The following is a 12,381-nucleotide window of genomic DNA, read 5'->3' as shown; positions in this document are numbered from 1 at the left end:
TCTTGCAGCATTAGAGACTCATAAAACAACCGACTGGTCCAGGCGGCTTGTTTTGACAGAGAGAGGTCCACCACAGCACTGGCACATGTCCTTACGTGTGGCGTCCACCAAGACTAACTACTCGTGACAGCGCCAGGAGTATGTGTGTATGTCTGTGTGTGTGCACATTAAGTCCAAGGGGAAGCATGCCTAATGTGGGAGAGAAACAGTGAATCCAACATGGCCACTGGCCAGTGTCAGTGTTCCCTTCTAGCAGAATTAGCCTGTCAATCTGATCTAATTCCTGAGGACACAGGCTGTTCTTAAAACCAGGTTGAGTTTGAATTGGAGAGACCGACTCTCTCGACTGTTTTCTCAGGATCGGGTGCAGACAGGCGAGCTGGCTGAGTGTGTGGTGGGTCAGGCCGCACAGCAGAGCAGGGCTGTTGCAAACATTACAGTCTAAGGTCAAACTGACTCTTACTAGTCTGTGGTTACAGCCTGTGGCCACAGACTAGTACATATAACCACTACTGAGGTTACATATGTGGTAGCTTGTTGTAATCCTCTTTCCAAGAATGAGATCAAGACTGAAAAGTGGAAGGACATGATGATCCATTCTAAACTCATTTAACAGGCACCAAAAAAAACTAAACAAAACACAACTAGCTGTAGTTTTTTGGTCTAAGGTGCTGCACAATGGGTAACTCTCAACTCATGGATAAAGTTTTTGTACAAAGTGTTAAGTCATTGCAACTTGTGGACAGCTAGTGTGAATTTCAGAGGACACACACATACACACAGCCAACACACTAAAGGAACGCAAGATTCATGGGGTGGCCATCATGGTTAAAAGCCAAGTATATCCGTGTTGTAAAGTCCCAAAGCCTGCCTGACGACACCAGGTCTCTCTTGGCTCTACCTAGGTGCTCCCTGGCTGGAAGCTGTGCTGCTGTTGACACTCTGTTGAGGGGCAAGAGGCCATTTGCATTTCTGTTCTGCAAGCTCATATATCTGACACCTTTTGCTTGGCCAAATGTAACAAGTCCAACCGCAGCACTTATCTCTGTTTTGGAAACATTAAGCAGACTACTGTATGGGTAAAATGTACACCCCTTTTGCCATCAAGAAGGCTCTTAATGCATCATTACCCTGTTCCTAAAATCCCTCTGCTAGTCAATCCAGTGCTGTATTGTATGATTTGCATGCAAAAGAAAGCCTCAAAGTCCAAATAGGGAATACACAACCTCTTTATTTGGTTTACCCAATATTATAAGTGTCCATATTAAAAGAAAAGCAAATAAAGCTATAAATATAACAGACAAAACATCAGACAAGTAAATAAACAGGGAATTCTTTCCTCCACAATAACCCACTGATAAGATTTTTTATTACATTATGATTTAGCATGAGACAGCTTGATGTGTTGGGATCTAATATAAGCAAGTGAAAAACCACTAATTTTGCAAGACATTCAAAGGAGAACATGCTCTTCAAGTGGCAACGCTGACATAAATCCAACCCTGTGTCAGTTCACAGGAAAGTCATCATCTGTGTTGTAGCTAAAACACTCTTTTACAACATCATTACTTCAGCACACAAGTTTGAGGATGGTGCAAAAATCAAAGCAATGATATCAAAATGACATTCAAAGGGACTGGTCCCTGTAGGGTGTGAAATGAAGCAAAAGGGTGCACATAAACTAAACTGAGAATAGATGCTGCAGGATTCACTGATTAATAAAAATCTAACTTGTAAAATAAAAGTGAATGAGATATAACTGATGAATGAGGCCAGTGGGTGAATTCAGTAGATAGTGATTAGCTACTGCTTTGTTGAGCCTGTGTGGAGCTAAGCATGGTGAGACTACAGGGAGAGGCAGCAGAAAGCACTTTCACAAACAGTGAGGAGACAGACAGTAACAGAAACAGACATTTGTGTATTTATGAGTATTAAAAAGGTGCAGGTGGTGTGATTCTGTGGGTTTAGGCGCGGTAAAGCAGGATCCTTTCGGCACAATCCTGGCCAACCAAGCCGGCGTACTGCTGCACCTCCGTCTCGTCGCTGGAGCCCTTGCGTTTGCGGGAGTAGGCTACGTAGGGCATGACGGTCCTCCTATATAGCACCATGGCTCTGCCCACATCTGTCAGGACCCGAGCATCTCCTGGACATAAACAGGCAGACATGAGAACATAATGAGACCCAGCGAAACACAATAAACACTGTCCTTATTTTCCACTCACTCATTTCAGTTAACCTCTGAGTGACTTGGCAAAGATACACCATTATTCCGAGAAGCTGCTGGAGGAGCAGAAAGCATTTTTCCCCCCACAGCACTAATTCCCAATGCCCTAAACCTGGAGTCACTGCGGTGCGTGAGCAGGCTAGTTAGTTGGCCTTATTTAAGGAGGCCTTGCTCCCTCCTGGCTTGCCAAACTCAGCATCTCATTAGGCTCTGTGTCATATACTGCCGGCTCCCATCAGACCAGACGAATAACACTACTAATCTCAAAAGTGCGCTTGTTCAGCAGCTATGAAGGGTCCTCTGGAGAGTTAGGTGGAAAAAAGGGTGAAAAACGATGAACCTTGAGATGACATTAAAACCATTGCCTCCAGTAGTGAGAGGCTGAGCCAAGCTGTCCATAACTGGCACAGAGACGACATGCAGGTAGGTAGTAGCACAGCAGATATACAGTAAGAAAATATACTGCACATAATATAGGCCTGCATGCAAGCGGGTACACACATGCACATCTCATACAAGCAAATAAATAACCCATGGGGTTCCCCAAGGCTCAGTGTTGAGACCACTGTTGTTTATTTTACACATAAATAATATATGTGAGGTTTCCAAAATACTAAAAATGATATTATTTGCAGATGATACAAATTTATTTTGTTGTGGTAAGAAATTGGAACAACTTTTGGATACAGTGGAAAAAGAACTGGAAATGTTTAAGAGTTGGTTTGATTCTAATACAATAACTCAAACAAGAACCTCATGATAAATGATGTGAAATCACATTTCTTGGAGTAATAATAGATAATAAAGTATGCTGGAAGCCACATATAAATGATATCAAAGCCAAAATATCAAAGTCAATTGCAATACTATAAAAGTTAAAGATCTTACTAAATCAAGCTGTATACACCTTGTACTGTTCCTTTATAGTCCCATATATAACTAACTGTGGGGAAGTGTGGGGAAATATATGTAAAATGAACACTAAACAAATCTTCACCATAAGAATAGTACACACTACTTCTAGAGAACCAACAATTTCACAAGAAACTAATTAACAATCAGAAAAAGTGGCATAGAAAGACAAGGTGCAAAAAACTTTAAGTTGGCTTATTGTGCTTTTTTTTTGAGTTGCTCTTTGTAAGTATCTGTCTCTTTTATTTTTATGTATTTATAAAAAATTAATTTGTATATGGAGGCCAGAAAATAAAAAGTCTCAATATCTAAACAACGCTCATCATCTTCCCCCTCTAGAGAGAACTGAAGCATTCTTCATTAGCTGTCATTCACTGGAGTTAATAAGCCTCTCCCCAGTGAATGGCAGCCTTGCTCTATTCACTATAATTGCCTTCTTTAAAACTCTTTTATCTCCCTCCTCAGCTCTTACTCCAATTCTTCTCATAATGCTCGTTACTGTTGCACACATTACACTGCAAAATGCCTCAAATGTTAAATTTATATTGTGCCTTCTAAAACGCAAACTGCGCACATAATATTTCATCTAATCATTCTGTCCTGTCTGGAGTAATCCTTGGTCTGGCCTGGCTGAAAGGAAGCAGATGAAAATAAATTTTAAGCCAGGCTGTGGAGTGGAGCAGACTAGCCTGCCAGGTCAATGACGACACATCGATCAAACAGGAGCGATTATTAATAGAGCTGGGGGGGGCCCTCCCACTCGCCACTACTGCTCCCCTGACGGCACCCATGTGGCTCACAGCTGAGCATCCAGGTGGTACGAGCAAATGCGAACCCTCATGTTTCTTCCAAATTCCTAAAATATTCACTAAAAGTATCATCAACTGGGAAAACAAGATGATTCAGAGGAATCTGCTAAACTGTGATGCGATGCCACAAACAATTTTTGGAGCATTAATTAAGGCCGGCAGCAATTTCACCAGGCGAAGTAGCTGCAGGGATGAGTTCAAATGTAACTTTAGGTTAAAAGTATAATTTGGAATAGATAATGATTCAATGTGAAGAGCAGCCTCAAAGGTGTATTTTAGAGTTACCACCAATGGGAGAGTTCAAAAAGTCACATGGTTACTGTGTCGTCTATTCATGACCCACATGAGACTACCTGAAGGGCAAGCCAGAGGGAAAGAAGAGAGAGATGGGTACAAACATAAAACTCTCACACCCCTCATAGTCATAATGATATTTTCACATTTCAACTAAGCTTTTCTAACCACACTGTGGATTCATGTTTTATTTATTAGCCTCATTCCCCTGCTCAGTTATGCCCTAACCACTGTCTTTTTCCCCCACTTTCTGAAACTGCTGAGTCACATAACTAAAGAATGCTTGACACAAACTTTTTAAATGAAGAAAATCAGCAGTTTGCTAAATCTCAACAGTGTGGGGAAACAGGGATCTAAAAGACATAAACATGTTATGCAACCTCCATGTGACCATCTTTTTGGCCCACGCAGGATTAACGTGTCCAGATGGAATAAAAGTGAAAATATTTAAACATCTGATGCTTCCTTAATAACCTCAGCTGTCGTCAGCGTCGTCTCTAGAAGCGCAATTTGCCCGCGCGTGTTCTTTATCAGTCTGACAGCCCACTTGCACAAGAAGTTACGCTTATCCACTCCAGCATGTGTGACACTGGACTAAAGCCCGACTGTCCTCTTGTGAAGATAATAAGTAGTGAACATTTTACAGAGCGAAATGGATGGCAGCATGCAGCTTTAAGATGGTCTATTAACCTCGACAGTAATACTGAACAGAGCTCAGAGAGGAGGCGCAAGGCACATATCTCCCACACTTACTCTAGGCAATCCAAACATCCGCCTCTCACATAAACAACTTTCTCTTTCTTCTTCCCTCGCTCCGTACTCCGTCAATGCCCTGTCCTCTTTTTTGAGCGGCTCCAGATCACCCCCCCCCCCCCACCCCCCGTTCCCCGGCAGGCCCACCGGACGTTCGGTGACACGCCACGCTGAGGTCGCAGCTCCTCGGGGTCGGGGGTTCAAGGGTCGGGGGAAAGAAGAGTGTTGAGGGTCGGTCTGGGAGTGAGAGGGTCAGGGCCGAGGCGAGAGGCCTTGACACCTCGCCACGCTCCTCTCGCTTTCCATCCATCTCAAACTTTCTAAACACTTGCTCAACACCGGACGCCGGTCAAAGGCAGGCCATAGAGGTTATTCTCTGGATATGACCACTTCCTATGACCCAATGTTGCAAATCCAGATCAGGGCTTACATATGAAAAGGAAAAGGCCAAAATGGTGGTGTAGTAAGTAAGGACGCTGTTCTTTGACTCAGTGGCCTGGGTTCAAGCCCTTGTGTCAGCAAGCATCCGCCCAGCTGAAAGCGAGACACTGAATCTCTGTAACTGACCGTGAATTTTGACCTCTCTGTGGAGCCGGAAGAGCATCGCGAGGAATTTCACTCAAAGCGATTATAAAGACTATAAGTATTATTATTAAAATGAGAGGAAGCTTAGAAAAAAAATCTACCTCCTGCACTATAAGACAAGAAAGTAAGTGGAGTGATAGCTGCCTTGTCTCCACTCTGGAAAGGAACATTAGCGCAAGTGAGGCTAAGGAGCAGAAAGCCTAGTGAAGAGCTGAGTGAAGTGGCTCTGACAGTGATGATACATGAAGCTGTGTATTGTTAAAAAAAAGAGAAATATAGAGGAGAAGTGAGGTCCAACTAGTGCCCATGTCTTAGCTTCACTTTCCTTAGCTGAGAGCACAGATTCTGACAGTTAAACAGACTGATGAGAAGTTAATGTGTTTGCTTGAGACGATATAGAAATATTTTATTTTGACATATTTGACCACATGCAACTTAAATGAGTGCATGCTTCCTGTAATTTTGCGTGCTTGGGTTGGCGCTTGCTAGACGGTTCAAAGGGTGACTATTTGTGTCACACATTTTTCATCTGTTTATCCTGCTGAACGGGCAATGCCTCTACATCTTTCTCTTTCAAGCAAACACTGATTATGAGTGTGTGAGAGTATATATGCGTTGTGCAGAGTGTGTGTGTGTGTCTATGTGCGTGTGTACATTCTGTATGTACATTTGTCAGAGGCCACAATGAGGCCCTAGGGCCCTCGATGTGTCACCAACAGGCATGTAATCAATGTGAGCCTGCTTTGGACAGCGTTGTGTAAACTTTAGATTAGCTGTCTTTACGCACCTCATTAGGACAGCTCTGTGAACCGGTCACCCTGAAAATGTAAAAGAACACCCAGCCCTCCTACTTCTAGTTCACCCCATGAGTGAAACTTTGAATCTCAGGCAGGCTTGGACAACAAGCATGATTTGACCCTTTTTGGCGAAAACTGAAATTTTTTGAAACATAATTTTCTGTAAATTAATTTTAATCTTTTGTAGTTTCAGATCAATAATCTTTGCTCTCAGGTTCAGGTTTACTTAAGAATGGAAAGTTGTATTGTCATGACAACTGTAATGCAAGTATAATTGTCATTTTTACAGTTCTCTGCTGACAGAAAATGACGACAATTATGTAATGTGCATTCAACCAACTACTAGCAGAATTTAGGGAGTATTTCACACACATGCTGATCAACATATTTGGGCTTATCTTTTGACTATCACCCAGAAACATTCTGACTTGTTTCATGAATTGTTTTATAAGCTTTACTCTTCTTTAAACTTTTCAACATATCTCGCTCTGATCTGCTTATTTTATGTACTAAAATCTTAGCTCTACACTGCTGACAGGGTTATTGATGCACATTTTAATATAGAGAGTGTACTTGACAACCAAACTAAAGCTAGTTGTTATAAATGATATGTTTTGTTGAATGTTTGTAGCTAGTCAACAGAAAAAGGAATGCATTAGGAGGTTTGAAGTCCATTGTTGTTGACAATCGGCTGATATACTGGCACAATGAATATCTGCTGACATGTAAAAAAGTCATGAGTAGAAAATCAAATAGACATTTTGAAGTCATGACACATTATGAATAATAGAACAGAGTAAGAAATGTCATAATCACATCAATTCTGCTTTTGTGGCTAAATAAATAAGACTGCAACAGTTTGTGCCTACAAACATACATAGGAGATTCCCACACCACTACTTACAGGCAGGACTTCCCCAGGACTTAAAAACAGATTGCAAAATGACTTTTTTTGGGCCCAAAACAAGCCACACATTGAAAAACTGCCAATTAGGTCAGGGCCACAAGCCTCAACGGCATGCCATGCTGCTAACCTGATGATGATATGGGGCAAGCTGACCTGGTGACTGACTGACCACTAACAGTTCTTCTGGACAAGACAGAAACCTCTGCATTACCACAAGTCTGGCAAAGACCAACTTGAGTGCACTTCAACCCCACAGCTTGGCACCAAACCTAAGAGCTAACCATCAAGACCGCTAGCACTAAAATGTAATGACACTGCTTTTGGACAGCTAGGCCCTGAAATAATGTCCGGCTCCGTCCAAGATCAACAGTCCACGCAGGAATGGAGCCACCGCAAGAGCCACAGACACACAAACACACGCTGGCAAAAGTGAAAATCGCCAACTCTGAGACCGCCATTTTGTCCTCAGTAATTTGTGCCTACTCAGGGATTAAGGGAATGATTGACAAGAAGAGGTAAGACCTACCACTGCCTAAGCTGTTAATGGCAATGTTGTAAATGACCAGCTTACTAATGGTCTTTTAAATGCCCTTATTTCTTCAGGGCGTGGTGCTTTCCCGACCACTTGAGTCAACAACAAAAGTTATCCTGGAGGGAAGAAAAATGTGCAGAATCCTTTCCTAAAACGTAGATTCTCAGTTGATGGATGATGCACTTAATGCCCACAAACATTGCCTCATTAAACCATCCAACCCCTGACAAGTAAATTATATGGGAAAGAGGAAAGTGGTGTCAAAAGAAAGGTTTTTCTTTGAACCTCAGTGCCTGCGTTCATTTTTTATCTCATAGCAGTGAGTCCAAGTATGACTTCACTACAATAAAAGTCTTAAACGACTGGTGTTGACCCACCTGAAGAACGTCACACCTGCTGGAACCCCATGCAGTTTTGTCTACCAGGCAAACAGGTCAGTGGTTGATTGCACGACATCCTGCAACATCTTGATTGCCCAGAGACAGATGCAAGGGTGCTGTTTGTGAACTTCAACTTAGTGTTCATTCTAGAAATCCTCCAAACTCTCCCTGCTCGCTGTATGGTGTCTGGTTCTCTTCTTGCATTCAGAAGAACTTGGTCCTCAGCACTGCTACCCTCCTCAATACTCAACCGTAATGTATCAACTGTGTAGATCTTCCAAGTTTCTGGGAACTACCACTTCCCAAGACCCTCAAAAAGGGCCCAGCAGTGGATGTACTTTCTGTGGCAACTGGAGGAAGTACGGTCTGCCACAGGAGCTGCTGAGCCAGTTCTACCCCGCTGTCATCGAATCCGTCCCATCCACATCCATCACGGTGTGGTTTGCAGCCACAAAAAAAGGATAGGGACAGAAACTCTTCTACCCTTCAAGAACCAGGAAATGGGCAGGAATAATCATTATAGATTCCTCAAACCATGGACGCAACTTTCTTCAACCCTTCCTATACCAAAACTACCACAAATAGGAGCGGTTACTTTCCACATGCCATCCCCCTCATTATTAGCTAACCAGTATCATCTGCTATGCTAGAGCTACACTTTCTTCCAGATAGTTATTACACCCTGCTTCACATCTACACATACTGTACTGTAGAAATATTCATACATCACAATTTCATTCAAACACATTGCACTGTGTGTATATTGTTTGTCTTACTGTATGTAATCAGTCTATTGCGTGTATATGATGTCTGTAAATAACATGTACATTGTCTCTATACTGTCTGTATTACTTGAGACACACAGACGGCAGAAAGTCCTTGTGTCAGTTTGCCAATAAACTTTGCAAAGTTTGTACTTTGCCAATAAATCTGATTCTCATTCATATATTTCTCTTTTCCTCCTCCACCTTCCTGTCAATCTGTTCATTCTGATTTTATTACACTTCTCTCTCTCTCTTCCAGTGCCAGCATACAGCACCAGCCTCCCTCCCTTTCTCCTCTCATCTCTATAAAATCATTTATATCACATGTTCCTTCTCTCCGTCCATCTATTCTTCCATGACTCCCTCTATTACCTCCCATCTATTGGTCCCGGTTTAACGGACGATCAAATTCTTGTTCTTTCATGTCTCCTTTTCTGTTTGGTGATGCAGATTAATGGGGAATGGTAACTAGGAGATGGCTTGCCCTCCTCCAAAAGAACACTCATCTTCACAGGTTACAAGTAGTTAAAATATTCATAGCATCTCTTATAAGAATTCTGCAGTACCCATACAGTAATCCTTCTTTTAGGTCTGTACCTTCACCTTTTCATTCCAGAGCTGAGCAGTGTCAGACTCCCAGCTAAAAAAAAATGCAGAATCAACAGTGGAGAAGGAATAAGGAGACATAAAATTTATGAGTCTCTCTGTAGCTATGCACTTATAGAGAAAATAATTCAAAACCCTCTTTTCAAAAACTTTAAACTCACTCACACTCTCTTAAACACTCACTGGTCCTCATCTCACACTCCGCCAGTCCAGACGATGGGCGTCTGCCAGTCTATCTTCATGCATGAGGGTTATTACCCCCCGATATCACTATTCATCCAACGACAACATGACCCTTTTATAATGACAGCACTAGCTTTTGCTCTGACCGCACTGAGAGATCATGAGGAGAGCAGATTGTGTCATTGGAGCTGCTGGTCCTGTTCCCCTTCTGTTCAGTGACTGCACTCCGCCTGGTAGTGAGTGTGAAGACTCGCAAACGCAGATCAAAATGTTAAGTGATGATCGTGATAACAGTGGAGCGTAAATAGTACCTGCATCGGGATCCTGGCATAAACGAGCGTAGCGGGTATTGTCCAGCTGGGGTATGCATCGCTCTATTGGTACCCAGATGTAGGTTTCTGGGCACAGGAGGTCTGAAGGCCGGTACTGCCCCTGAAGAAATGAGGGAGAAACAGAGAGAGATGGTCACAACTGTTGAAATCTTTAACACTGATTAGTTGTTGAAGTGTTTTATGCATTAAAAAAGCAAAACAAAGGGTGAAGATACCCTTTATCATCACTGTAAATTCAGTATCTTGGGGTTTTTTTCGGTTTGTCTGACACAATAAGTATTTTGAGATAAGAGAAGATAACATCTTGGTTTCTGAGACTCTTTAAAAAGAGTTAGTTAGTTTCAGCCCTCGTTCCACCACTTTCACACACTACCCCAGTGATCCTTTGGGGTTAAAGGTTTGACAAGCTGTAAACTGACCCCAACCAGGTGACCCCACTCAAAACCCAGGGCTGAAAGCTGGATCGGACTCTGCCCCGTTAAACGTTCTTTGTTTGAGCTGTGTTCTCTTTTGTCTGGGGTGTTATGTTGTCTGCCGTGTGGAGAGCAGGAAATGTAAACACACCAGCATATTGTGATGTGTGCTTGTGAAACGGGTACAAGTCTGTATTTGACCTAACATTTTGGATGGAAAGTAAACCGAGCTGAACAAAAACAGCTGCGGGGCAAAGAAAGAAAAAAAAAGTGAGTGAGTGAGGGGGGGGACTGAACAGAAAAAGGAGGAGGAGAAGGAGACTCCATTATCAGGAACCTGCGTTCTATCACGCGGCTCCAAACAAACACAAACTGCAGAGATAGCTCTGTAAACAAGCAGGCGCCTGCAACCGGGCCCGCTGCACCATCTCAGCACACACAATAATATTTAGAGTTTATAAGACATTAAACTGCAGGACAATGACTCTACCATTTCATCAACACACACTTTATACAAAACTGAGGTCAAGAAGTGCTCGGTGATTAAACTCAGAACAATAAGAAAAAACACAGATGTCATGAAGAACTTAAAATAAGCAAGACGGAGTAAATACCAACCCTGGCAAAAATGCTACTGCTACACAGACGCTCTGACTACGACCTTTGTGCAAATATGCTGCCATGAGAATGAGCTATAATTCTGAAAAATGAAAAACAGAAGAATTTAGGGGGTTAAGATACTCAAGTTTTGCCCTCGGGGTGGGGTCTTCTTCTCTCGTCCTCATCTGGAGCCAAAAACTATAGGAAAAATCAACATGTACCATGAAATCCATAACCAAGCTACAGGCTGTAAAGAAAAGGGGGGAAAAAAATGACGAAAGATACTAACATGCTTTAAGTGCATCTGCTAACAGATTGATGGAGGAGGAATGTTATGCATTCGATGCTACGATGGACATACGCATTGATCGGATGCTCGCCGCGTCCCGACGACCTGCAACCTTCCACAACTGTCAGCGCAGTCAGCTTGACACTCTCACACTCTGCCTCACCTCTATAGACTCCTTCAACACTGCAGCGGGACACACCTCTATACACAGGACACACACACACACACACCTGCTTTCAGTATAAACACAACAGGGTGCGAATACTTCCTGGCATCCTAACACTGCGCCTCAAATCAACCTGGATGCTAAAAGAAATGGTAGAAGGGAGGAATAAAGTGGGAGTGTGAATGGAGTGGGTAGTTTTTAAAGCGAACGAGTGACAAAGAATAAAAGAATGGGAATGAAGCAAATTCCTGATTTTTTAAGGCCTATATTTTGGAGTTTACAATGCAAAATGATATATCCAGTGTTTTGCTATAAATGTTGCACAGAGAGAGAGAGGGAGAGAGGGAGAGGGAGAGGGAGAGGGAGAGAGAGAGAGAGAGAGAGAGAGAGAGAGAGAGAGAGAGAGAGAGAGAGAGAGAGAGAGAGAGAGAGAGAGAGAGAGAGAGAGAGAGAGAGAGAGAGAGAGAGAGAGAGAGAGAGAGAGACAGAGACTTATCCAACCAAAATGAGACACAGAGTTTGGTCATGGCCCAAGCACAATTCCTCAATTCTTCCCCCGAAAAGAATAAAGGATGCAAAGAAGGATGAAGACTATGAGAGGACACAGCTATTAGTGGTCTGGACTGAGGATAGAGAAAAAGAGAAAAAAAAAAAAAAAGAAGAGGGGAAAAGAAAGCCTGGTCAGCTGTCAGCTTCTTTTCTTTATTGGACTGAAAGTGAAGACTGAGCTCACCACTACAATCTCTCCTCCTCACTAGCTTGCTTTATCTTCCCCTCTTATTTTTTTTCCCCCTTTCCCCAGGTTGGCTTGAAGGCCCTGTAATTCACAGCTACC

The 12,381-nt window shown here is 42.7% G+C and overlaps 1 protein-coding gene across 3 annotated transcripts in view; it reads right to left on the bottom strand.

Annotated features, from left to right (window-relative positions):
* Positions 1-1,155: 1,155 nt before the first annotated feature.
* Positions 1,156-12,381, bottom strand: part of LOC128373154 (arginyl-tRNA--protein transferase 1) — a 52,609-nt gene continuing 41,383 nt past the window's right edge. For all 3 annotated transcript variants that reach the window (XM_053333425.1, XM_053333426.1, XM_053333427.1), the window contains 2 exons: positions 10,058-10,178; positions 1,156-2,143 (listed from right to left, as the gene is read on the bottom strand). In XM_053333425.1, the coding sequence (XP_053189400.1) occupies positions 1,965-2,143; positions 10,058-10,178 (300 nt within the window). In that variant the 3' untranslated portion in view covers positions 1,156-1,964. The remainder of the gene's footprint in view (positions 2,144-10,057; positions 10,179-12,381) is intronic.

Source organism: Scomber japonicus, chromosome 14 (genome assembly GCF_027409825.1).
Source record: "Scomber japonicus isolate fScoJap1 chromosome 14, fScoJap1.pri, whole genome shotgun sequence".
In the NCBI taxonomy this organism is placed as follows: domain Eukaryota; kingdom Metazoa; phylum Chordata; class Actinopteri; order Scombriformes; family Scombridae; genus Scomber; species Scomber japonicus.
Note: the sequence above shows the minus strand (reverse complement) of the source record. Positions and strands in the feature narration are given on the sequence as shown.